Below are 25961 nucleotides of genomic sequence, written 5' to 3'. Positions count from 1 at the left end.
CGTTACAGATTTAGGTCAACAATTTTATTTACTGGCTCATCCAGGATCCTAATCCTAGCAAGAACATCTCAATTGCAACCTGCTGTACTTGCCTTCACAAACATCTTGCTCATCGACGTCCGGCTTGGCTTGTTTGGTGTACAATAAACCGACATTGATTTTCTATCGCGTGAAAACTCTAGAGTAAATTCTTTTTTCATCAACTGTTTAATGACCTATGAGGAGAACATATATAAAAGGCCATTGGACGATGATTTCTATAAATTTTTCACTTGTTCAACAAATGTTCATTAGACACCCATTATGTGACAGGCACTGGGACAGATAGAGCAAGGCACAATAACAAAACATGCAGTCCTGCCCTCATTTGTGGTCATTACAGCAAACACACCACCTTTAAGCTCCATAAAGTAAGCTCCATTACTTACTTCCCTTCATTGAGTAATTACACGTTTGGAAATACACTACTCTAAACCTCAGTCTCTGTGAAGCTGAGGGGATTCAGTCACACAACATGGCTTTGCACCCTCCACCACAGTCACCACACCAATTCTCCTTGGAATGCTAAGCTAGCTTTGCAGTTATGAGTAATTCTGCTTGAACACAACATATTACTGTTTTCATATATTACTAGACTTGATTTGAACTCAGTGTTGTCACTCCATCTCTATCATTAAATATATTAGTTTGGGCCCTGGCCAGCTAGCTCAGTTGGTTAGAACATCATCCTGAAACACCAAAGGTTGTGGATTCAATCCCTGGTCAGGGCACATACAAGAATCAACCAATGGATGCATAAATAAATGGAACAACAAAATTGATATTTCTCTCCCCATATTAATTAGTTTGCTTCCTTTTTCTTGGCATGTTAAGGTCAGTTTTTGGTATCCCTCATCAAATGAGATGATGAGTGTTTCCCTTTTACTTTTTTCTCAAAGTCAGATTTCTTAAGTGTCTGACAGAATTCAGCCTGGAGAATTTGGGGGTGGAGTGGTGGTGTGTTATTTTAAATTAAATTAACAGACTTCAGAATTACTCCATTTTTGTGTGTGTCAGTTTTAGACAGCTGTGTTCATTCACAGCACTGTGGGAAAAGGCAGACCTTATGGGCACAGATGGTTGCATGTGGAAATTATCTGTTGATTACTTTTATTTTCTTCAGATAGACCCATTTTATCTGAAAGTGAATATGGGAAAGGAGACATTGCAAGTTTGAGGAGGTAAGGGAGATAATTACTTGCCTACAATAAGAGTAAATATGTGGTGTAAGCGATGGGCAGCATGAACAACATAATATATCAAGTTCTAACACTGACCGAGTTGCAGGCATTCGCTCGTTCTACTTTAGAAAGACCCTTCAATTCAGTATCAAATACATTCATCTTCTCTACCAGGCAAGTGAGAGCAGTCTCTGTAGCTTCTCCAACTTTTTCATACGCACTCTTTGCCTGTATTGGTAAAAGACATAGAAAGTAGAAAAAGGGAAAGTAGTAAACAATTTGTCTTCAATAGAAATTTTTCCATATGAGGACAACCTGTCCTCCACTACATCATTATTCCATGGGCCAGCACATGATCCAGATAATAAAAAATGTAACAAAGCAAAGGTGTGCATCTCATCTTATTCTATTAACCCTTTGCACTCTGAACCATTCTGGACATTGGCTACTCGACGCTACTTTGCGGTGGACATGTGCGTTGAATTAACTCAATTCCCCGTAATCACTAATAAACTGCAGTGTCTCCCCTGAGAGGGGACATCCGAGTGCAAAGGGTTCATTAGGTTTTCCATTTCCCTTAACTATAAGAAGCCACTAGTTACAGTATTAACTAACCAAGTTTTCAAATAGTAATTCCATGTCATTACTTATCTACAGAGTTGATATTGTTTCTGATGGCTTGCTTTTTAGAAACCAAAGGATTTAGCTTACTATAATTCAAAAGAAAGGAAAAAAGGTTTTCTGTTACGTTATCAAAACAACCCTCTAAACCTCAGCTTGTCCTCAGGATAGAACACTACCATCTTAAAAAGCGAGATCAACACCCTATACATTCAGGAAAACATTTTCTAGCCTGGGTTTCATTAATTTGCAGCATCAAACTAGTAACGAATGAGAACATCACGTACACTACAACTCTTGGTTAGGGAACTGCAATGCTCTGCTGCAGAACATAGGAAAGGCCCTCAGCTTTCTTTGGCTCAGCCATGCCGACTCTGATAGAGATAGAATCTTGAATGGAAGGGGAAATAAAATCAGAACCCGTACTTTCAAAAGGGAGGAAGGAAGGCTGGATTTTCACCACCCCACCCCACCCTTGACTAGGAACAGTCAGGTCTAGTTTCTCATTTCTGAGGAGCCTTACCTCATTGTAATCCAAAGCAGAGTCATTACAAAGGGCACAAATTGTTGCCAGTTCTACAAGACCATCATATTGATGACATTTCACTGGTTTATCATCTTTATACCTGTCAAAAGAAAAAACACTCCTAGAGCACAGTGTAGTCATCTCTGTTGACCTTTATTTTCTTAGTTCATGAAATTCCTCCACCACTGGTACAAATAAGAAACTAATCAATCCCACTTAGAAATTAAGGCTTCAAATGGGAGCTCAATAAGATGAAATAAGTAGGTCATTAGCTTATAACTTGTGTTTTCTCTTTCAAAGTGTACAAAAATTGCCCTAGCTGGGTAGCTCAGTTGGTTAGAGCATCATCCCAAGGTTGTGAGTTCAATCCCCAGTCGGAGCAAATACAAGAAGCAATCAATGGATGTGTAAAATCAATTCCCCTCCCCCCCCGAAATAAAAATAAGAAAAACTGGGCAAAGATTTTTTTTAAGTGTACAAAAAATTTTCTACTCTAATAACTGATGCCATGAGCCATGTTCAGAGAGCTGCCTTAACTTTTCTCGACACACTGCAAGTCTCACAAGTACCAAGCTGACACAAAGGATCCGTAAATGATAGGGTTTACTCACACTTCTCCAACAGGTGCATATGTTGATCCACTTATAGTAAATTCATTCAGGGAACAGGTATCACCTTCAACTTTGTCCAGAATGAACATCTACAGAAAGCAAAAAAGCACAAGTTATTTAAAAGGTACAAAAAAAAAAAATGCTAGAAAAAACACACTCTTTGCTAAGACAAAAAGCAATTTTAATGAAATATTAATTGAACACCGGAAGTACTGTCCCTTATTCCAACTAGAGACCATTTAAGATTGCCTCTCTCATCCATCTAACAATCTGAGAAACAGCCATCACTGAGGTGCTGGATAAAAACATAGTAAGCAGCAGGGACATTAAAAACACCCCACATGAAACCTGGTTACAGGCACCAGGGGTCAGCTGGGCAGAATTCCAAGTTTCAAACGGCCAGCTGAGGAGGTGTATATTAGGTAATCCTGCCTTAGAAGCTAAGAATAAAAGTTTGCGGAAAAAAACATATTTCATAGTTGAATCAACATTCCCTGAGTAAAGATAAATTGTTTCTCTGCTCCTTTCCACTTATTTTTGTTGTGGTAATAGCTCATTTTCCATGAAGCTGCATAACTATATGTGTACAGTAAGGAGGCTGCAGAGCTGAATGAACTTATATTACCAAGACAATACAGACAGAAGCATGCTTAGCTTAGGAAAATTCTTTTCTTTTTTTTTTTTTACAGAGAGGAAGGGAGAGGGATAGAGAGTTAGAAACATAGATGAGAGAGAAACATCGATCAGCTGCCTCCTGCACATTCACCACTGGGGATGTGCCCACAACCAAGATACCTGTCCTTGACCGGAATCGAACCTGGGACCCTTGAGTCCGCAGGATGATGCTCTATCCATTGAGCCAAACAGGTTTTGGCTATGAAAGAATTCTTAATTGTATAGATTAGTAAGGTGACAAAGGCCAGTTTCTTTTTCCTAAAAAATGTTTTACTGATTTTTAGAGACAGGGGAAGGGAGAAGGGGAGAGAAAGAGAAACATCGAACATCAATTGGCTGCCACCTGCATGGCCCCTCACCAAGCATAGAGCCTAAAACCTGAGTGTGTGCCAACAGGGAATCGAACCAGCAACCTTTAAGTTTGTGGACAATGCCCAACCAAATGAGCCATTCCAGCCAGGACCAAAAGCTAGTTTCTTAAAGATGAGATTTTAAAAATTTGCTAATTATAATTCAGAAGTGCAGTTTGGAAGACTAAGATTTAGATATGTGTTTTCACTGCAGATGGAAACTGTAAAACCTAAAAAAAAAAAAAAAAAAAGGGGGGGGGTGAAGGGGGACAAAAACACACAAAGATAGATACGTCAACTATACCATGCCAAAATATCTCTGAAATATGAACAAGAATATGATCAAACCAGTTTCAATAAGGAACGGTAAACTCACTGAAGAAAGAATCATGTCATGCTTTTATGTATGTACTAGAGGCCCAGTGCACGAAATTTATGCATGGGGTGTGTGTGTGTGGGGTTGTCCCTCAGCCCAGCCTGCACCCTCTCCAATCTGGGACCCCCTCGAGAAATGTTCAACTGCCCGTTTAGACCAGAGACATCCCTCTCACAATGCAGGACTGCTGACTCCCAACTGCTCACCTGCCTGCCTTCCTGACTGCCTCTAACTGCTTCTGCCTGCCAGCCTGATCACCCACTAACCACTCCCATGCCAGCCTGATTGATGTCTAATTACTCCCCTGCCAGCCTTTTTGCCCCCAACTTCCTTCCTCTAACTGCCCTCCCTTGCAGGGTTGATCACCTCCAGCTGCCCTCCCTTACAGACCTGGCCCCTCCCAACTGCCCTCCCCTGCTGGCCATCTTGTGTTCACATGGAGGCAGGATCTTTAACCACATGGGGGCAGCCATCTTGTGTGTTGGAGTGATGGTCAATCTGCATATTACTCTTTTATTAGATAGGATAGAGGCCTGGTGCATGGGTTGGGGACTAGCTGGTTTGCCCTGAAGGGTGTCCCGGATCAGGGTGGGTTCCCTTGGGGCATGGGGCGACCCAAGTGAAGGCCCTGGTATGTGGGATTTATGTATCTTCTACAATTGAAACTTTGTAGCCTGGAATAGGGGCCTAGGCCTGCCAGAACTGCAGAAGCTTGGCTTCCTCTATTGCCTGGAAAACCCAAGCCTCTCCCCTGCTCTCTGTGGCTGCAGCCATCTTGGTTGGAGTTAATTTGCATACTTGCCCTGATTGGCTGGTGTGCGTGGCTTGTGAGTACAGTGGAGTGATGGTTAATTTGCATATTATTATTTTATTAGGTAGGATGTTAATCCTCACCTGTGGATATTTCCCTCCACTGATTTTTAGAGTGGAAGGGAGGGGAAATTGAACCTATGACTTTTAGGTATGTGGGACACTCTAACCAATGAACAACACAAGCTAGGGCCATGTCACACTTTTACACATCTTTTCAGAGCCACCCAACTCATATTCAATAAGAGAATAAACTCATCTTGATTAAAAAAAAATTTTTTTTGCCTCACAAGATTTGTTATATAGCACATAATTTTAACTTTCAAAAACTTCATTTCAAAAGTATATTAAGAATTAAACCAACCTTGGAACTAAACTAAAACCATGAGTAAAACATACAAATCAAAAAAGTATATAATTGGAGTTAAACCTGTGAGGACTCCTGATAAAAGCCTGTAGTTCAAAAACATGTATCAGCATTTCCAATGTGGAAAAGATTCATTTCCAAGGTTACCTGCAGCAAGGTCAATTTTTCTTTTTAAACAGATAAACACCTTAAAAAGGCTTGGAGCCTTAGTTTTCTAATCTTTTTTTTAAAGATATTTTTATTGATTCCAGAAAGGGAGAGGGAGATAGAAACATCAATGATGAGAATCATTCATTGGTGGCTTCCTGCACACTCCCTACTGGGGATCAAGCCCACGAGCTGGGCATGCGCCCTTGACCAGACTGAACGTCAGTTTGCAGGCCAACGCTCTATCCATTGAGTCAAACTGGCTAGGGCAGTTTGCTCACCTCTTGAGTGGGATTCTCATGATTCAAATCAAGTCACAAGTGAAAAAAATACAGTAACTGCACTAAGTAACAGCAAAGCAATTTGGCAGTATTGTTATTAAACACTGCCATTTATTTAATGAGATGTTTTATAAAAAGTGAAACTCTGGGTCTATACCAGTCCAAAATATTCTAATACACTCAGAATTCTGCTGCACGCTAACTAAATCTAAATGCACTTTGGTATTTTAGATTTTAAGAAAGCGAACCATTTAGGAACTGCATGATGAAAGTATTCCTAAGTCAAGGGTAGTTATGCAATCCACTGCAAGAAACCTTATAGAATACTGATTAGCGCCAGCTTTTGTGCTGAGGTAGAACAGAACAAAGAGGTAGGCTGTTTTTTAAATAGAAAAAAACATTTTAAATCAAATCATTTAAGGGAAAAATAAAAGCACAAAAAAATTATTATGGACTCTATTTTATACTTAGTTTAAAATCAGATTTGCTGCCAAAACTTTAAAACCAAAATAATTTTTAAAGGTTACAATTGCACACTGCTTGCTTTTATGGATAGAAAGTCTATTCTGAGGAATCTAAAGCTTTCAGGCTAAATTTAAAGTTTGCTGGGGGAATACTAAACAGGTAACATGAAAATTCTTTTCTCTCCCTCAAATCATCAGCTCTTAGCCAACTTGCTTTTAGCCTATTTGTCCAAACTTTTCTGGTTCCAAAGAACAAGAACTTAGGTAGCTCAAACTCTGCATCTACAAGAGGAACCCCTGTCAAACTAGGAAGCTTACCACGTGAGACACAGAACACCTCAATCTGTTTTAAACACTTCCATTCATTCTACACTTGGGTTTGGACTAAGAAAAGAGTCGGTATCTGTATCTAAATATAATCATCAACTTAAATTTGACAAGATAAAGATTCAGAGCGTTTAACTGTATTAAAACAAAAACAATTTCCAATACTAAACAAGTATTTTTCAAAACCTGGACATAAGACCAAGAGGATAACCACATGTCCTTCCTTTCAGTGTCACTCAGAGGCTTTACCTAACGTGCCCATTCAAAGATTCCGTGTTCTAGAAAAATTAAGTGTTTCAGTAAGCTATTTATTAATAAGGCCTCATGTTATGTAAAGTTATGGATTTGTGGCCTGTAGAAATATAACATAGTAGTTTTATTGTCCCAAGGAATATTAACCAGTTTTTGTAATCTAACCTATAGCAATTCTAATCTTGAGCACTTCCTCAAATGCTCTTGGTAAACCGTTTGACCATCTTAACGATTCCTTCATTAATTAATGAGCCAGATAGAATCTTTGACATGTCCACTAAATATCTGAGTTGTACACCTTTTGGAAAATTATACTTTCACTTCTACAATATTGTTGACATAAAATTTACTTAGTTCTTATTTTTCTAAGAGCAGGTTTGAATAATTTTTTTTTTTACCCAAGTGATTGTGAGACAGCCTAAGAAAGGAAGAATAAAAGAAAATAAAGTGAAAGGTAATTATTTACTTTTCAAGAAGAAAGCATGTCTCATTCAGTGTGTAATAGAAATATTCGATTAGAACTTTAAGTAGGTAGGTAACTAGCCACTTTATAGAACGCTCTTCCTTTGAAGCGTATCTGTTAACATGTATATACTTAAGGACAGAGGAGCAGGGAAATAAACTGACATTTAGACTGCCTATAGTTATTCCTTCGATACATGTATATCAGCCATACAGATATCCTTTACTTCATGAAATAGTTTTAGAAATTTAATGATTAATTTCCTCTGAAGTATTAGAAATTACTTTGGGCTCACATAACCCAATCTGTTTAAGGCACATAAAAAGGAATCAAATTATAAGTAAAGATTTGATGGCACAGGGGGCATATTCTTAGGATGAATAAACAATTAGCAGGAAAGGTTCTTAAATTACTCCCACTTACCCTGCAGACTGACATCTGGTTTGTTGTAAGTGTACCGGTCTTGTCTGAGCAGATCACAGAAGTACAGCCAAGGGTTTCCACAGAAGGGAGGCTTCGGACAATGGCGTTTTTCTTTGCCATTCTGCGAGTTCCGAGGGCCAGGCAGGTGGTGATGACAGCGGGCAAACCTTCAGGAATGGCTGCTACAGCCAGGGCCACTGCGATTTTAAAGTAGTAAATGGCACCTCTGATCCAGGAGCCTCCGTGAACCGGGTCGTTGAAGTGCCCAATGTTTATCATCCAAACTGCGATGCAAATAAGGGAGATGACTTTGGAAAGCTGTTCCCCAAACTCATCTAGTTTTTGCTGAAGGGGTGTTCTCTCCTGTTCCGTTGCCACCATTTCATCCCGGATCTTGCCAATTTCAGTGAAAACTCCAGTTGCCACCACCACTCCCATGGCTTTGCCAGCAGCAATGTTTGTACCCTAGGACAGAAACAGAGAACTGAGTTACAATATTAACATTCCCAACTTAAATGCTGACTAGTAAACTCAGATTGGTGTGGATCTTGAGTAGAGAACCAGCCATCCAACTTTGATAAGAGAATAACTCACGAGGCAGTGTGATACCTTTCTCCCTGCTGCTCACTTCATGTGTACCTACTCTCCCCGGAGCAGCTCTCCCACCTGCATCCCTATTCACAACACTGAACCTGGCCTGCAGACTAGCTTAGGGCTAGAGCAGGGCTCTAACCCCTCTGAGTTCTCAATTATTTTAAACTCCATGTAGTTCTAAACCCTAAGCATTCTCTCCACCTCTGGCTCCAACTCAACCACCCCTACTTACATCACCAATTATAAGGGCAACTTCCACTCCAGCACTGGCATCCCAAAATCAGTGAACTCAAGTATGAGAGCTGTCTCCACACCCCACTAAATTCCTAATGTTGGAATGATACGGCTCCATTACTTTCACTGTAACTCGCGAGTACTTTACATATAAGTTCCCATCTGAATACATAAAAGCCCACCACTTGAAATAGTATTTCAATCCAAACAAACTAGAAATTTCCCAAGTTTTTATTTTTGGGGAGAAAAAAATTGAGAGAGAGTGGAAGGGCAGGGGAGACATAGCGATTGGTTGCTTCCCTCACATCCCGACCAGGGCTGGGGATAGAGCCTACAACCAAGGTACATTGCCCTTAACTGGAATTGAACTCAGGACTCTTCAGTCTGAGAGCCAATGCTCTATCCACTAAGCCAACCTGTCTAGGGCTATTTCGAAAATATTTCGCAGAAAAACTGTAATAGTACAATGAACAGCCATTTGACTTTTCACCCAGACTCACTCATTATTAATGGTTTGCCACATTTGTTTCTCTCTAAACATGCATCTTTTTATTGTGAATTCGTACAGATACCATCCACATCTTTCAAAACATCCTTTTTTTTTTTTAATATACTTTATTGATTTTTTACAGAGAGGAAGAGAGAGGGATAGAGAGAAACATCGATCAGCTGCCTCTGCACACCCTGCACTGGGGGCGTGCCCGCAACCAAAGTACATGCCCTTGACCGGAATCGAACCCGGGACCCTTCAGTCCGCAGGCTGACGCTCTATCCACTGAGCCAAACCGGTTTCGGCTCAAAACATCCTTTTTATTATAAGTCTTTTCCAAAGAAATTTACTTTTCTACTAGGTTTAAAGATAAAGAATTGAAAAATATCTGACCTGATGTTTTAACTTTAATTCTCAAAAACTTGCCAGTTTAGTACTGGCTGGTGTGGCTCAAGAGTGGCAGGTTCGATCCCTGGTCTAAGCACATAACCAGGTTGTGGGTTCAAACCCTGTTCAGGGTGCATATGGGAAGTAACCAATAAATGTCTCTCCGTCTCTCTCCCTCCCTTACTCTCTCTCTAGAATAAAAAATATATCCTCGGGTGAGAATTGAAAAAAGCCGGCTAGGTCACATATCCCACCATTACATGTTCTTGATGTTTTTCTGACAGCTGAGATTGACCACAAAGACTGTGATTATGCTTTGAAATAAGAGCCAACACTTTATAAAATACGACCACTGATGGTAGGCAGTGTGTGGGGGGGGAATAGCATCAGCAGACTTAAAACTCTGAGAATGTCTTAAAAAATAAGAGTCTCAAAAGAAACAAATGATAAAGTACTTACAGAAAAGAGCATGTTCTTCTTATCTTGGTTGACAGCCCGTGGGTCAGGGACGGGGTCAGTGTGCTTGATGACAGAGACAGATTCACCTAAGCATTGTTGAGAGACAGAGGGGTGGTTAGATCTGCACAATCCACACCTGGAACCTGGGAACCTCATCCACTCCTGCCACTGCCTCTCTCAAGAAAAGGGCCAAAAGGGCCAATTCATTCAAAGAAGGTAAACTAGTAAAATTTAGTAATAGAAATTAATTTCAGAGCAATGTCAGGATTAAAATACATATCATTTCAAAATAAAGGAACTCAATTTTGAAGTAAAATCCCAGCCAATGACCTTTATTTTCTGGGTAACTATATACACACACTCCAGTACTTTTTTGTTTTTGTTTTTAAGGTGCAAGTATATTTACTTGCAAGTATATTTATTTTTAGTGGATTGAACACGCTGCAGATACATTATGAATAATGAAGATCACCCACTGGGAAACCTGTTGTTGTTCAGTAATGTCAGAGATGAGAAGTGAAAACACTTTTTTTTAGAAATATTTGCATGTACTAAACCAGAGTGTTCGATTTCAATAAAACAAAGCTGAAAAATAGCAATCAGCAGTTGCAATAAAAAAAAAAAAAAAAAAAAAAAAAGCACATGGTAGCCCTCGCCAGTGTGCTCAGTAGTTACGAGTATCGGCCCTAACACCAACGGGTGGCAGGTTCAGTTCCTGATGGGGTTGGGGCATGTGCAGGAGGCAACCAGTAGATGTCTCTCTCTCACATGGATGTTTCTCTCTCCCCGTCCCACCCTCCTATCTCCCCATCCCGCCCTCCTATCCACTCTCTCTAAAAATCAATGGAAAGCCGGGACCGGTTTGGCTCAATGGATAGAGCGTCGGCTTGGGGACTGAAGGGACCCGGGTTCGATTCCGGTCAAGGGCATGTACCTTGGTTGCGGGCATATCCCCAGTAGGGGGTGTGCAAGAGGCAGCTGATCAATGACTCTCTCTCATTGATGTTTCTAACTCTCTATCTCCCTCCCTTCCTCTCTGTATAAAAATCAATAAAAAAATATATTTAAAAATCAATGGAAAAAATATCCTGGGGTGAGGATTAAAAAAAAAAAAAGAAAGTACAAATGTCTAGCTGAATTTGGTTTCAGCTTTACTTAGTAATATTTATAAAATATATAATCGGGTTCTATCTGAGTGAAATATATCTCCAACTGTTCATTCTAATGTCAGGTATTAAACTTCACTATTGATATTTGACCAAAAAATCTGATTCCTCAATCTAGCCTAAAACTATAGTTTAAGTATTCAACAAAAAATTATTCAAGAAAGTATGATGTTTTAAAATGGTAATTATTTTTGTAGACACACTATGAGAATTTCATACATACAACCTAATTTCCCAACATTTTATGTCTTAATCAGCTTTCAGCTTATTGCTGCTAATGGCAGTTTTAGTAATTAAGCTATTCATGAAGAACCAAAAAATACAGAACCCAGGTTCCTTACATCACCACCTCTATGACATCAGTTGCTTTTCAAAACTGATCATCAGATAAATCTTGATAATCTTTGGATTTTATATTTATTCTCTATTTAATTCAGGTTAGCATTGTGTTTAAGTTAATCTTCTAACCACCTCACTTCCGGTTAATATGCCCTCCACCCTATTCTGTGCCTTTAGCAAACAAAAATGGGAAAATGTTCCAAACAATCCCAAATCTAAGTGTGCACACTATTTTGGGGGTGCTAACTTCTGTTAATTGTACATTTGATTATTGTAAAGTATGTTAGATTCTAGATTAGAATTCATAGAATGAAAAAAAAACACCTACTACAGTTCTAGAGCCCTTTTCACCAGCCGTGAAAAAGAAGACTAAATAAATAATTGAGCCCTGGCTAATTTGGCTCAGTGGATAAAGCGGTGGCCTGCGGACCCAAGGATCTCGGGTTCAGTTCTGGTCAAGGGCATGTACCTTGATTGCAGGCTCCTCTCTGGCCTGAGTTGAGGCTCCTGTAGGAGGCAACCAATTGATGTGTTTCTCTCACATAGATATTTCTCTTTGTCTTTCCCTTTCTCTCCCTAAAAAAAAATCAATGGAAAAATATCCTCAGGTGAGGATTAACAACAAAATAAAAGAAATTGAATCACTTTCCACAAAACAGACAATACTTCTACTATAAGATTAACCTCTGCTAATAAGAGAATTTGTAACTTTTTAAAAATAATAAAAACATTATGGTGATTTTGGGTGAAAACTAATTTTTTATAAAATTAAAAGATAGAGGCCTTAAGATGAAAGCCTAGTTTTTTTGTTTTTTTTAAATCACACCTTTAAGCCCCATATATTGGCAACAAGTCTAACAGATAAAAATAAATAGCTTAATGAGAATTAAGATAGGATATCATAGAGAAAGAGTGGGGCAAGAGTCGATGCTATTAGCATGGTATCTGAGAGGCATCAGAAATTCAGTGGCCTTCCAATACATGACACTTACCTGTGAGGATTGACTGATCAACTCTTAGAGTAGTAGATTTGATGGAAGTTAACCTTATATCAGCAGGAACTTTGTCACCAACTAATTAGGGAGAAAAAAGGCAGCTAAAATAAGCAACTTTTGCAATCATGTTACATAGAGATAAATATCTCTAAACACAATTTTTAAAGGAAATAGCCTGTATATAGCACAATATATAAAAGTCTGTTAAAATAAGTAAGACAGTTAACTTACACTAGGGGAGGGGGGGAACTTTTGCTGATAAATATAACATTTGAATTACACAAGAAGGAAAAGAATAAACAGTGCCCAGAACTATGTTCAAAATACTGGACTGCACATCAGTACCAAAAGCAACTGAACAATAAAAATAAGTGCACAACAGCTTTCCCTTTCCCTTTCTGAAAGGTAACTAAGGTAAGTTTTGGAAGTCTTACCACAAGGACAGTAAAAAAATTAGAATGAATAAGTACAGTAGCCCCTAAACTTGCATATGGTATTTTAAAGTCCAATATTCATTTTCCAGATTTATCCCACACACTGAATTCTAACTGTCACTGGTTATATGCAATCTGCCAAAATAGCCATTCTGTCCAAGATTTATTTCATTTATTAAGCCTTCAACTTTGTCATCCCGTTTACCCCTCCCACCCACCCACATTTCAGAGCTTTTAAATTCAGGGAGAGTAGCAGAAACCGGTTTGGCTCAGTGGTAGAGCGTTGGTCTGCAGACTGAAAGGTCGCAGGTTCAATTCCAGTCAAGGGCATATACATTGGTTGCGGGCACATCCCCAGTAGGGGGTGTGCAAGAGGCAGCTGATGGCAGCTGATGGATGTTTCTCTCTCATCGACGTTTCTAGCTCTCTCTCTCCCTTCCTCTCTGTAAAAAAATCAATAAAATATATTTTTAAAAAAATTCAGGGAGAGTATAATTTGCTTTTTAAACTCCAGCTCATAAAACAACCCTAGGGCCTAGGTAGGTAACATGGTCACAAGGCAGCACAAAGACTGCCAACATATAATCTCAAGAGGCAAAGATCATCCTTGCATTTGACTGCAGGGACACATTAAGCACAGGTAAAATTGCTGCTGGAAATGCTTATGCAACAAATAGCAATATTCAAACCGAATAAGCCAAAACCTTTCATTTTAATGTACTTCTGTTCATGCTATAAAAAAAATCCATATCTTAAACTTCAGTGACTTTTAACAGATAAAATGCCCCATCAAGATAAAAATTTTATACCAACATAAACATTTTTTTCTGTGTTATTTCTGGTTATCATTGTATCCTGTATGACCCTGAATATGAAAAGGATACGAGTTCAATGATGAGCACGTGATCCTAAATGGAAATTTTACTTGAAAATGTTCTTTGAAATCTGTGGCAATTTACATCACAATCCTATGTAAACAATTTTCATATGAGAGCCCTAGCTCTTATTCTCATAAATCTGCCACATTTAAGTTCAGCAAATCTAATATTCAAATTGAGGATAAATAACAACAAGACCCAAAAGTACTATCTTGGGCATTTATTTTGCTGTGTTTCAATGGAAGCTCAAAAAATTTGAAATGGATGGAAAATGTAGTTTTAAGGCAATAAATGCCAAGGTTAAATTTCTATTTTGGGTAACTCAGTCAACATATTAAGCTATTAGTTTAAAGTGGAATCAATACTATATACAAGGTGTACTGGTTAATAATGGGGATTTTTTTCAATAGATGGAGTTACGGTACACATGTTGATATATATATGCGATTTGGTATGTTTACTATTTTGTTGTATTGACAGCAAGCTTCAAAATTTCATGTCAAATTTGCTGTAGGTGTTAACATCATAGGTATTTTTATGCTTAAAAATGTCAAATTTCGTGCAAAAATAAAAAGCATTTGTGGAAGTTTTAATTCATTACTTTATTTTGAAGAAAAAGTTATAAACCTCGGGAAGCTTATGGTGAATATGCTCCAGCTCAAGATACTTGTGAACACTGGTTTAAATGCTTTAGAAGTGATGATTCCGATGTGAAAGACAAAGAACGTCCAGGTCAACCAAAAAAGTTTGAAGACTAACCAAATTACAAGCATTTGAAAGAAGATGCTTGTCAAACTCAAAAACAACTTTCAGTAAGATTAAACATTGCTCAGCAAACAATGTCTGATCATGTACCAAGATTTTAAAGGAAGGAAAATGGGAGCCACATCAACTTAATGGAAGACAAATGGAAAACTGAAAAATCATCAGTGAAATGTTGCTTCAATGGCAAGAAAGTCTTTTTTGCATCCAATTGCGACTGGCAATGAAAAATGGATTTATTTTGAGAATCCCGAACACAGAAAATCATGGGTTGATCCATGTCAACCATCAACATTGACTGCAAGGCCAAATCGCTTCGGAAAGAAGACAATGTCCTGCATTTGGTGGGATCAGGAAGGTGTGGTGTATCATGAGCTTCTAAAACCAGATGAAACTGTTAATACTGATCACTACTAACAACAAATAATTTGAACCATGTTTTGATTGTGGAACGACCAGAATGGGTCAGAAGACACAGCAGAGTAATTTTGCTTCATGATAACGCACCATCACACACTTCAAAACCAGTTAAAGACACATTAAAAAGTCTTGCCTGGGAAGTATTAACCCACCCGCCATATTCACCAGACCTTGCTCCTTCAGATGACCACTTGTTCCGATTGATGGCACACGCACTTTCTGAGCAGCACTTCAAAATGTATGAAATAGTGGAAAATTGGGTATCTGAATGGTTTGCCTCAAAACAAGAAAAGTTCTATTGGAACAGTACCCACAAATTACCTGAAAGATGGGGGAAATTGTAGCTAGCAATGGACATTACTTTGAATAAAGCACCTTTGATGTTTCTCTTGAAATTATCACGTTTTCTTTGATTACAAAAATCTGTCATTAACCGGTACACCTAGAAGATGCAGCATTAAAAATTATACTGGTGCCCTATCTGGTTTGGCTCAGTAGATAGAGCATCGCTGAAAGGTCCCAGGCACATCTCCAGTAGGAGGTATGCAAGAGGCAGCCGACTGATGTTTCTCTCTCATTGATGTTTCTAGCTCTCTATCCCTCTCCCTTCCTCTCTGTAAAAATTCAATAAAGAAATATTTTTTAAAAATTATACTGGTATTATAAAGAAACTAATCTCCCTCTATAGGTCCATTTAAAATATATTTATATATTTACAGATTTCAGAGAGGGAGAAGGAGAGGAAGAGAGAGAGAAACATCAATGATGAGAGAGTATCACTGAATCAATAGGCTGCCTCCAGCATGCCCCGTACTGGGGACTGAGCTGACAACCTGGACATATGTCCTAACTGGGGCTCAAACGGCAACCTCTTGGTACATAGGTCGAAGCTCAACCTCTGAGCCACGCTGGCCAGGCATCTGTAGGTCCATTTTAGTAACATAACATGAAGGCTGTCTCTTTCTTGCACAGAAATTACATTGACACAATTGTTAGCCTAATATTTAGGAATGCCTCACATGTCAAATGCTAGTGAAACAAATGACCTAGGAAGCCCTTAAAAAACTAACCTCTATGCTTCTTCCACCGCACAACAGCCATTCTAATCAGGAGGCAATTAAATATTTAAGAATTAAAAGAAAAAGATGATCTAAGGCAGTGGTCGGCAAACTGCAGCTCACTGGGATTGGGGCTTAATCACAAGGAACAGCAGCAGCCTGTAATTATTGGAATCGAGAGTCTAGGTCAGTGGTCAGCAAATTCATTAGTCAACAGAGCAGCAAACAGTGGCCTGTGAGCCTCAGTTGCCGACCACTGATCTAGGGGCCTTTTCTAAACTACAGAATCTCAGGACCTGCTCAAGAGTCTAGTTCCGTGGTCGGCAAACTGCACCTTGAGTGTAGCTCTTCCACAAAATACCACGGCCTGGGCGAGTCTATTTTGAAGAAGTGGCATTAGAAGTTTAAGTTGAAAGAATTTGGCTCTGTTGACTAATGAGTTTGCTGACCATGGTCTAGTTCAATGCATTTTGTGCAATGTCCAAGAAACCACATTTTAAAATGTTTTCCAAACACACTATAAAATTAATGTAAGAAAACAAAATCAAGTATAACTGAAAGGCTTGTTTAGAACAACCTTTACTATGTGCTGTTTTTCATGTGCCAACAATTCCAGCTCTAGGACAAGAAGACCCAAAGCCCCCACACTCCGACAATGTACACCTTAGTCTTATTTACATTTCTCATTCCGTTGGAAACATCTCTGTGGATAGGCACTAAAGAAGCATAAATCCAAACTGGTCACAGAAACCTGTAATATTCTAGTATTCTCTTAGCTAGAAAACCCCATATCATCTTGACCAGCCCATGTCTTCATTTTAGACAGGAAATTAAAGATAAGAAGTAAAAGGAGTCTTGCCTAAGAAGCCTCAATTAATGAAAGACTTTCTTTAACATGCTGTGTAACTAGCTCTGCTTCATGATTTTGTAAGAGTCTTATTTATGTTTGAATCTATCAGGAAGTTAAGTTCTCTAAGGAAGTAAAAGATCCATGAAAGTAAAGACTCAACGAATACTTTTCAAACTAAGACATAATTTTCCTTTGTCTGCAGGCTTCTGTGAATTTCAGACAGAGGGTTTTGTGCGGGAGTAGGCAGTGCTGTTCTGATGATTAAATCCAGTGCTATTTCCCTGATGGGGCAAGTCAATGTCCTTAGGGCAAGTGGTAGTGGAAAATTCTTATTCTTGCCAAGGAGCTGTTCTGCAATTTTTCCTCCAGAACCTTTCTTCTCTGTCTCTTGGGTTCAGCAGTGTAATAAAATAATAAATTCTGTTACAAACCTTCCATTTGTTTAACATTTGACACTTTTCAAATTCAGCCCTTAGCTTCTTAAGTCCTTAGATATTTAACCTGCTATCACAAAAGAAAGAGATCTACTCTGGACAAAATCTTCAATGTATACTTTATGATAGTTTACCAAGAATGTAAATAAAAGTTAAAGAAAATTATTACTTTGTCATATTTTAGAATTGAACATAAGCTTTATCTTAAAATCTCAAAGGAGTGTTTATAAGCCATGATACTTAAACTTTGTTTATAACTATGTTGAAAATAAATACTGGTGTTTGTTAAAATCAGTAGAAAAAGCCTTTTTATAAATTGGCTTTATGTAAGAAAAAAATCTAATTTATTTGGTAGCAAATTCCACCAAAGTTATTCAAATCTTTTCTAAAAGAAAGCTATATGTAAGATTAGAAATTACGTATTGTTTTTTAGTTTAAATGGGTCCCAGAAAAGGCAAGTCACAATAGAATTAACCTAAATTACTTAAACATTTAACTATGACTCAAACATTTTCACTATGCTTCCAATGTGAGCCATAAATTTTGCAGCTAGGCAGAGTGAATGAAATTCTTTACTTGAGAAGCCCTACTTGCCTATTAAAAACTATTTCCAGGCTTCAGCATGAGCAGGGAAGGAACATGACAAATTGCCATAGTATATTAAGTTTGCTCCCAATCTGGTTTTTTTGTGGGGGTTGGAGGAATACTATCTATGATGAGATTCATTTTTTTTAAAAACACACAATGTGATATCTTGTTTAAAATCGTTCAATAGCTTCTTCTTACTTACTATTCTTGAAATAAAGTGCTACTAAAATTGGCATGGGCCCTGAGCAAGGATGACAAGCAAATTTGTGACTGGTTGTTCCACTCTGTTTGGTAAATTTGCATATAAGCCTTTTATTATATAGGATGATATACGGTGAACATCTCTGGGCACTTAGAGATTACTTCTGGAGAATAGATTCATAGGAGCAGAGTTTTCCTACAAGTATATACTTCCACCAAATTTCTATCCCTGTCATTTACCCACATTTTCAATCCTGTATTTTTCTGAGCACTGCTAATACCTAGCACTTTATTTTTCAAAATTCTCTTATCTTCAAAATAAAGGTTTTACATGTTTACAGTCAAATCTGGTGTCTTGGTGCTTTTGTGTAACACTTAGGAAACGTATTCCATATATATCACACAATTTCTTCTAATTTTTCCAAAATGTTAATCATAGTGGCAAGGATGAAAAGGTTGGCACTTCACTGGTGCTGTAACCACCACTGAGTCAGGGGGAGTGGAGAGGAGGGGATTACAGGAAATTAGGAAATGCCAGCTGCATGAAATTCAGGTTAGGTTTCAAGATCAACTGGCCCATCATGATCTCATGGTCAGGGAGACCTTCCCGAGTTCCTCATGGTTCTTAATGTCTTAACTGTGCTGATAATGCTGAATGAGAACCTTAAAACTCCCTGCTTCTGACATATCCACACTGATTTCTGTTTTAGACCATTGGCTCTTCAGTTCACATACAAGTTCTTAAGAACTTACAACTCCTTGTAAAACAGAGCTATAACTTACAGGAATGACTAAACAATGATTTGCCTATCATTTAGATACAGACATCTGCCCGGCTAGCTCAGTCGGTAGAGCATGAGACTCTTAGATACAGACATCGCAGATCTACATCTCTAACGAGCCCTGTTCTTCCACCCTTCTCATTGGGAAACAGCTCCATATGGGGAAATAAAAAGAGAACAAACCCGCTCCCCTCCTCCTTTGGCCTCGCACCTTTGCTTCTACTTCTCATCAATGTGTATCATTTCAGGAACTGGTAAAACTATTTAGTGTTTTCAGCAACACGATTTAAATCACCCAGATTTATAGTTTACTTAATTACAGTTTAACCTGTACTTCATTTCCCACAGTTTTGTTGAGATATAAACTAACATGGAATAATTTATGGTATACAACACGATTTGACATATGTATATATTGCAAAAATGAATATATAGCACACCTCAAAGATGTGCACAGTAGGTGGATTGGCCTATCTAAATTGTCCCAGTCTGGCCCTAGCTGGTTTGGCTCAATGGATAGAGCGTCAGCCTGCGGACTGAAGGGTCCCAGATTTGTTCTGGACAAGGACACATGCCTGAGTTATGGGCCCAGTCCCCAGTAGGGGTCATGCAGGAAGCAGCCAATCAATGATTCTCTCCCATCATTGATGTTTCTATCTCTCCCTCTTCCTTCCTCTAATTAAAAAGAAAAAGAAAAAGAAAAAAAGATTGTGCTATTCCTAGCACTAGCCAGTTCAGTGGATAAAAGTTGGCCTGTGGACTCAAGGGTCCTTGGTTCAATCCCATTCGATGGTCTATACTTCAGTTGCAGGCTCCTCCCTGACTGAGGCCTCGTGCAGGAGCCAACCAATCAAGGTGACTCTCTCACATCAATATTTGTCTTTGTCTTTCCCTCTCTCTTGCATTTTCTCAAAAAAAAAAAAAAGGGGGGGGGGGGCGGAGAGAATATCCTTGGGTGAAGATAAACAAAAAAATAAAATAAATAACTTTTAAAAAAGAAAGGTAGACTGTGCCATTCCTATTACTTATATAATCTTAAACTAGGATTCCCTCCAGAGTATACAACAGGACAGAAGTCATCTGAGAATATTTATGTACTTGTGCTATTCGTCAACTCTGGGTTACCAAGATACATGAAGTTTGTTTCAAACAGTCCTTAAAACAGTGGCTTTGAGAAGTCAATAAATAATCTCCTACCGCTGGGGCATATACTGAAACCTCCAAAATTCTAAATTTAACACTTTATGATATCATAAACTTGATTTACTTTGATAACATTAGCTGATAATACAGAAAGTTTAAAAACACTGATGTTCGTTTCTCAAAAAAATTACACCTGATTTTACTATGGTTTCCATCCATACAAACATTTCCCTGGCATTATGATAACACAAAATCACTGTGGCTTCAGAAGACAAAAATATGGATAACTTTCTCCATATTTTTAAAAAAATATATTTTATTGATTTTGTACAGAGAGGAAGAGAGAGAGAGAGTTAGAAACATCGATGAGAGAGAGTCATTGATCAGCTGCCTCTTGCACACCCCCTACTAGGGATATGCCTGCAACCAAACATGCCCTTGACCGGAATCGAACCCGGGACCTTTCAGTCCCCAAGCCGATGCTCTATCCCACATGTGTCAAACACAAGGCCCGCGGGCCAAATCCGTTCCGCCAGGCCTTGCAATGTGGCCCGCACCGCGCTGTCATCACTGCACTCCGCTGCGTTTCCATCACAATGACAGTTTATGACTGTTCAGTAAACCATTCGGCCCGCGATTTAAGCTGGATTTTAGATTTTGGCCCCTTCTCTGATTGAGTTCGACACCCCTACTCTATCCATTGAGCCAAACCGGTTTCGGCGACTTTCTCCATATTTTTATTTGCCAAGTCAATTTTATTTGGCTCCTACATTCTAGATACTTCAAAGGTTTACCTAAGCATCTGCTATGCACACTTACACAATGTCTTCTAAGAAAGGTTATTAGCTGATACAGCAATCTAAAATTTCATTTCCTTAACTCCCTATATCTCCCCCTAAAAACACCACTTCGTCCAGTCTAGCCTTCAGAAAGTTCAGCAGAACCCAGAACCATTTTATCATGTCTTCCTAAAGCTTGCAAAATGAAGTTTATTACCTAAAGTTAGGAGATGATCCTTACATCCAAAAATTAACATAAAAAGACCTCTTTCCGAAAGTATTAAAATAGCAGCTCCAAACTTGCTTTCATCTTCAAAACAGTTCACAATATTCTCCAGTGTTTCAATCCATCACAGAGAACAAGCTACACTTAATTTCATAATTTAAATAAAAGTTACCATGTCTAAAAGCACAATTCAAGCTACTACTTATCCAGGCTATGTAGAGTAATACTGAGAAGAAACAATTTAGATCTACATTTTAGAATTGAAGTTCATTTCTATAGTTTCACAGAACTGAATTATAGAGCTAAATGCCAAATTGTCAGTTAGATTACTAATCCTAAGAAAAGTGGAAGTTAAAAACCCCCAACATGTAGTCTTAAAGTCTTCTAAAATAAACACCTCACAATATGTTTTTCCAAAATATTCTATATAATTCACTGTAAGTGCCTTAGGGTTGGGAATCTTACCCAATTCAATGATCCACCAGGCCTACTAATCCAGCAAAACTCTCATTTCTAATTTGGATATAAACATACAGTCACTACAAAACATCACCAAAGCAGGCCAAATAAGAGTACACTGACAACCTAAAAATTAAAATTATGACCAGGTTTCTTCAACATGATAAATGAAACCCACAGCCAACATCACACTTCGTGGTACAAGACTGAATGCTTCCCCCTTCGATCAGGGACAAGACAAGGATGTCCACTCTTGCCACTTTCATTCGACATTAGAGGCCCGGAGCATGGATTCTTCCAGGGCGTGTCAGGACCATCTCACCCAGTCCCGATCGGGTGATGGGGGCTGTCTCGCTCAGTCCTGATCAGGAACAATCAGCCTGGGAGTGACCGGGGAGGGATCGTGAGGGGTTGACCAGCTAGGGAGAGACTGCAGGAGGGCTCCAGAGCTTGTCTGGCCTGTCTCGCTCGCCCAGTCCCAATTAGCCAGACCCCAGCAGCAAGTTAACCTACTGGTCGGATGTCTGCCCCCCAGTGCACATCATAGCAACTGGTCGAACGAACAGTCAGACGCTTAGCATATTAGGCTTTTGTTATATAGGATTCTACTGGAGATTTTAGTGAGGGTACTTAGACAAGAAAAAGAAAAGGCATCCTGATTGGAAAGTTGTAAAAAATGTTTGCACATGACATGAACTTCTATATAGAAAATCTTAAGGAATCCCTGAAAAGCTATTAAAATTAGTTAAGAGTCAAGGCAAGATTGCAAGGTATAAGATTAATATTAAAAAAAATAATTGTACTTCTGTATACTAGCAAAGAACAATTTGAAAATGAAAATAAAAAACAAATCCAATTACAAAAAGCCCTCCCCCCAAAACACACACACACACACACACACACACACACACACACACACTCACACACACACAAAACAAAATACTTAGGAAAAAATGTAACAAAAGAAATACAAGACTTGTGTACTTGAAAACAACTGTGTAACCCTTATGCTATACTTTACATCGTGACTATTTTGTAATTGCTAATTTGTACTTTGTAGTAAATATATTCACTTCATATAAGAGATATAAACTCATCTTTCAATATTAAGCTCCCTGGTTTTATGTATATAAAAAGAAATTGATGCCAAAACCGGTTTGGCTCAGTGGACTGAAAGGTCCCAGGTTTGAGTCCAGTCAAGAGCATGTACATTGGTTGCAGGCACATCCCTGGTGGGGGGTGTGCAGGAGGCAGCTGGTCGATGTTTCTCTCTCATCGATGTTTCTAGCTCTCTATCCTTCTCCCTTCCTCTCTGAAAAAAAATCAATAAAATATACCTTAAAAAAAGGGGGGGGAGGATATAAAAAGAAAGTGAATGGTTGCCAGAAGCTGAAGGAAATTGGTAAAGGGAAATTACTGTTTAACGGGGACAGAGTTGCAGTTTGGGAAGTTGAGAAAAATTCTGGAGATGAATGACGATGATGGCTGCACAATAATGTGGATTTATTTAATGCCATGTAACTGGTATACTTAAAGATGGTTAAAATGACAATTTTTACTATGTATATTTTACCACAGTATAAACAAAATAAGGTATACCTAGATGGATATCTTAGGTCACAGATACGAACACTATGCATAGGGAATGGAATTTCACAGTGGACAACAAAAATCAGGTAGACCAGGATAACCATCAAGCTTTACCACTATGAGATCTGTATATTGGGCACATTAATACATTATACAAAATTTGCCTGCCCTCTCCCAAAAGGCCAGAAAAGTCTGGTGGTATTGAAAATCAAATAAGAAGCCTATATAGTGGTTAATACACAGGAGTGGCATTAAGATGAAACCATGGAAGCAAGCAGGAGTTACACAATGCATGGTCTTTTAGATAAAAGAATTTTGTATTTGAGGTGCAATAGGAAGCCACTGGAAGATTTAGCAGGTTAATAAATAACATGACCTTTAGAAAACCACTCTGGCTTCTGTGTGAACTGACTGAAAAACAACAAAGGAAGCCAGAGCCAAGTTAGAACACAATGGCAGTGTCAGTGTGAGACTGAGGAAACAGAAGTTAATAAATTGGGGTGTGTTTTGGAGATAAAATCAACTTGCCTTAGAGACAGAATAAGAGAAAAGACTCAAGATGAATCCTAAGTTTCTCTCAGCTAGCTAGGTGGTTAGAATGACTTACTGAGATGGGAAAGAAATATTTCAATTATCACTGTTTAATAGAAGCTGGCCTTGCTTATTTCTTCAAAAGGGAAGATGGCTTGAGGATCAAGGTTACACTTTCCCCTGACGCTCTTTACCACCACCATCTACTGATGCAAAGTAAAGATAGATGCTTTGGGAGTAATTTCTCTAAGTTTTCAGACTCACTACACTGAAATCCTCTAACTGCCATAAAAATTCTTAAATATTCTTAACTTGAAAGGCTGAAGAGTGTATTACCAGATTAAGCTGGAGAAATAGAAAACATACTAAGACAGAATCCTGTACAAGTATTTAGGCAATGATATCTGCAACTGCACATAAAACATATTTATTTTAAAAAGACTATCTTCTTCCAGTGTTTCCTTCCTCAGTTACTAGCAGCATCACCCTCCAGTCACCTAAACTAGAAATTTGGCCAATATCTTTGATTTTACATTCTACCCCCATATCCACTCAGTTATCAAAAACTGTTGCTTTGGGTCTAAATCTGAGGCCCACTTTTCAAACTATACTTAATCATAATTCCATGGTAGATCGGGTGTTAATAATTTGGGTTGAAGCTGGTAAAAAAATTTTTAAAGAGTGCCTCAGAGGATTCTGATGTGCCCTCCTGCTAAGAACTACTATGCATAGGGTTGTCTGACAACATGGCACTGATCTGGTGTAGGAGTCACCAACCGGTCATCCGTGGACCGCTGGTGGTGTCCATGGACCACTGGTCTGAAAGGTTGGCAATCTCGGATTTAAGGAAAATTTTGGAGCAGCAGTCGCCAATGGTGGTCCGCACACCACTGGTGGTTCATGAGGTCCAAAAGGTTGGCGACTGCTGATCTAGAGCAATGAGGAAACAGACTCCTTTAAGATCTGTGGAGAGCTCTGGCTTTGTAGTGGATTCACAGCCCAAGCTATGAACCCTGGCTCAGTGAAATGGAAAAGTATTTTTAATCAGAACTTTTAGAGTCATGAAATTACCCTTAACTATCAACTTGCAGGTATGACAATATATATGCTAAGAAACAAAAAACTATGTAGCCAAAACTAGAATGCTAACAAACTGCACCACTAATTGTCAAGTCAAAATTAGGTTAATTATCTCACTAGCACCAGTGAGATACAATGTATCAAAAGTAATAAACACAAATAATTCAAACACCTTGTTCAAAAATATCAATAACATGAAGGGTAGTGCAAAAACCCTTCAAAATTTTATAGAAAACCTTTTTGTTTGGATGGTGCTAAAACCGATAAATATGATCATAATTTTTAAAACACTTAACTAGGAGCCTTGAGAAAAAGAATGCATTCAGATACACAATCTAGAATATAAACAAAAATAACAAACTCACCAGCAACCTCTACAATATCCCCAGGAACTATGTCTTTGGCTTTGATCCGCTGCACGCTCTTCCTGTCCTGTCTGTACACTTTGCCCATCTCAGGCTCATATTCTTTAAGGGCTTCGATCGCATTCTCTGCATTTCTTTCCTGTAAAAGAGAAAAGATGAAGGTAGTGAACACATGCCTACCACTGCAAGCATTTCTAGCGCAGAGAATCAAATTTTGTAGAGTTCTAAACTTAAAACACACGAGAGAAGTACATTAATGACAGTTGTAGTAAACAATTCACATTTAAGGTGACAAATGCTAGGCCCTTATGGCTTGTATTAAAGATGGGCATGGCTCAGCGATGAGGGTCACCCTATGAACCAGGAAGTCAGTTTGATTCCCCATCAGTGGGATTTGGGGCTCAAATCCCTGAGTGGGGCAGGCAAGAGGTAGCCGATCAATGATTTTCTCATCAATGATGTTTTATCTCTCACTCCCTGTCCTTTCCTCTCTGAAATCAATAAAAATATATTTTTTAAAAAGATGAAAAAATAAGCCCCTACAGGTAAAGGAAGTAAAATCATAACGTAGAAAATGATTCTGCTGTCCCTGAGCATAGCTGAGACACAGACCTCACATCCAGCCACACACACCTGTACCATAACATCTTGTAGCCACCATCTTGCGACCACATGGGGATGGCCATCTTGTGTGAGGGTGTGATGGTAAATTTGCATGTTACCTTTATTATATAGGATTTTATCTGTAATTATAACTTTCCTTACTTCCAGAAGGTAAGAGCCCTCAAGTATTGCCTATATTAT

At 38.7% G+C, this 25961-nt stretch overlaps 1 protein-coding gene across 3 annotated transcripts in view; it reads right to left on the bottom strand.

Moving 5' to 3' along the window:
• The window catches only part of ATP2A2 (ATPase sarcoplasmic/endoplasmic reticulum Ca2+ transporting 2), a 48137-nt gene that overhangs the window by 9716 nt on the left and 12460 nt on the right, over window positions 1-25961 (bottom strand). For all 3 annotated transcript variants that reach the window (XR_004990003.2, XM_036449293.2, XM_036449292.2), the window contains exons 5-12: window positions 25158-25296; window positions 12575-12655; window positions 10078-10163; window positions 7914-8378; window positions 2979-3067; window positions 2365-2467; window positions 1317-1448; window positions 93-215 (exon numbers count right to left, since the gene is read on the bottom strand). Coding sequence is in view for 2 of the 3 variants with exons in the window: in XM_036449293.2 (XP_036305186.1) it covers window positions 93-215; window positions 1317-1448; window positions 2365-2467; window positions 2979-3067; window positions 7914-8378; window positions 10078-10163; window positions 12575-12655; window positions 25158-25296 (1218 nt within the window). In the remaining variant the exon portion in view is untranslated. The remainder of the gene's footprint in view (window positions 1-92; window positions 216-1316; window positions 1449-2364; window positions 2468-2978; window positions 3068-7913; window positions 8379-10077; window positions 10164-12574; window positions 12656-25157; window positions 25297-25961) is intronic.

This window comes from Pipistrellus kuhlii, unplaced genomic scaffold (genome assembly GCF_014108245.1).
Source record: "Pipistrellus kuhlii isolate mPipKuh1 unplaced genomic scaffold, mPipKuh1.p scaffold_m20_p_20, whole genome shotgun sequence".
Classification (NCBI taxonomy): Eukaryota; Metazoa; Chordata; class Mammalia; order Chiroptera; family Vespertilionidae; genus Pipistrellus; species Pipistrellus kuhlii.
This window is presented reverse-complemented; position numbering and strand designations above follow the sequence as displayed.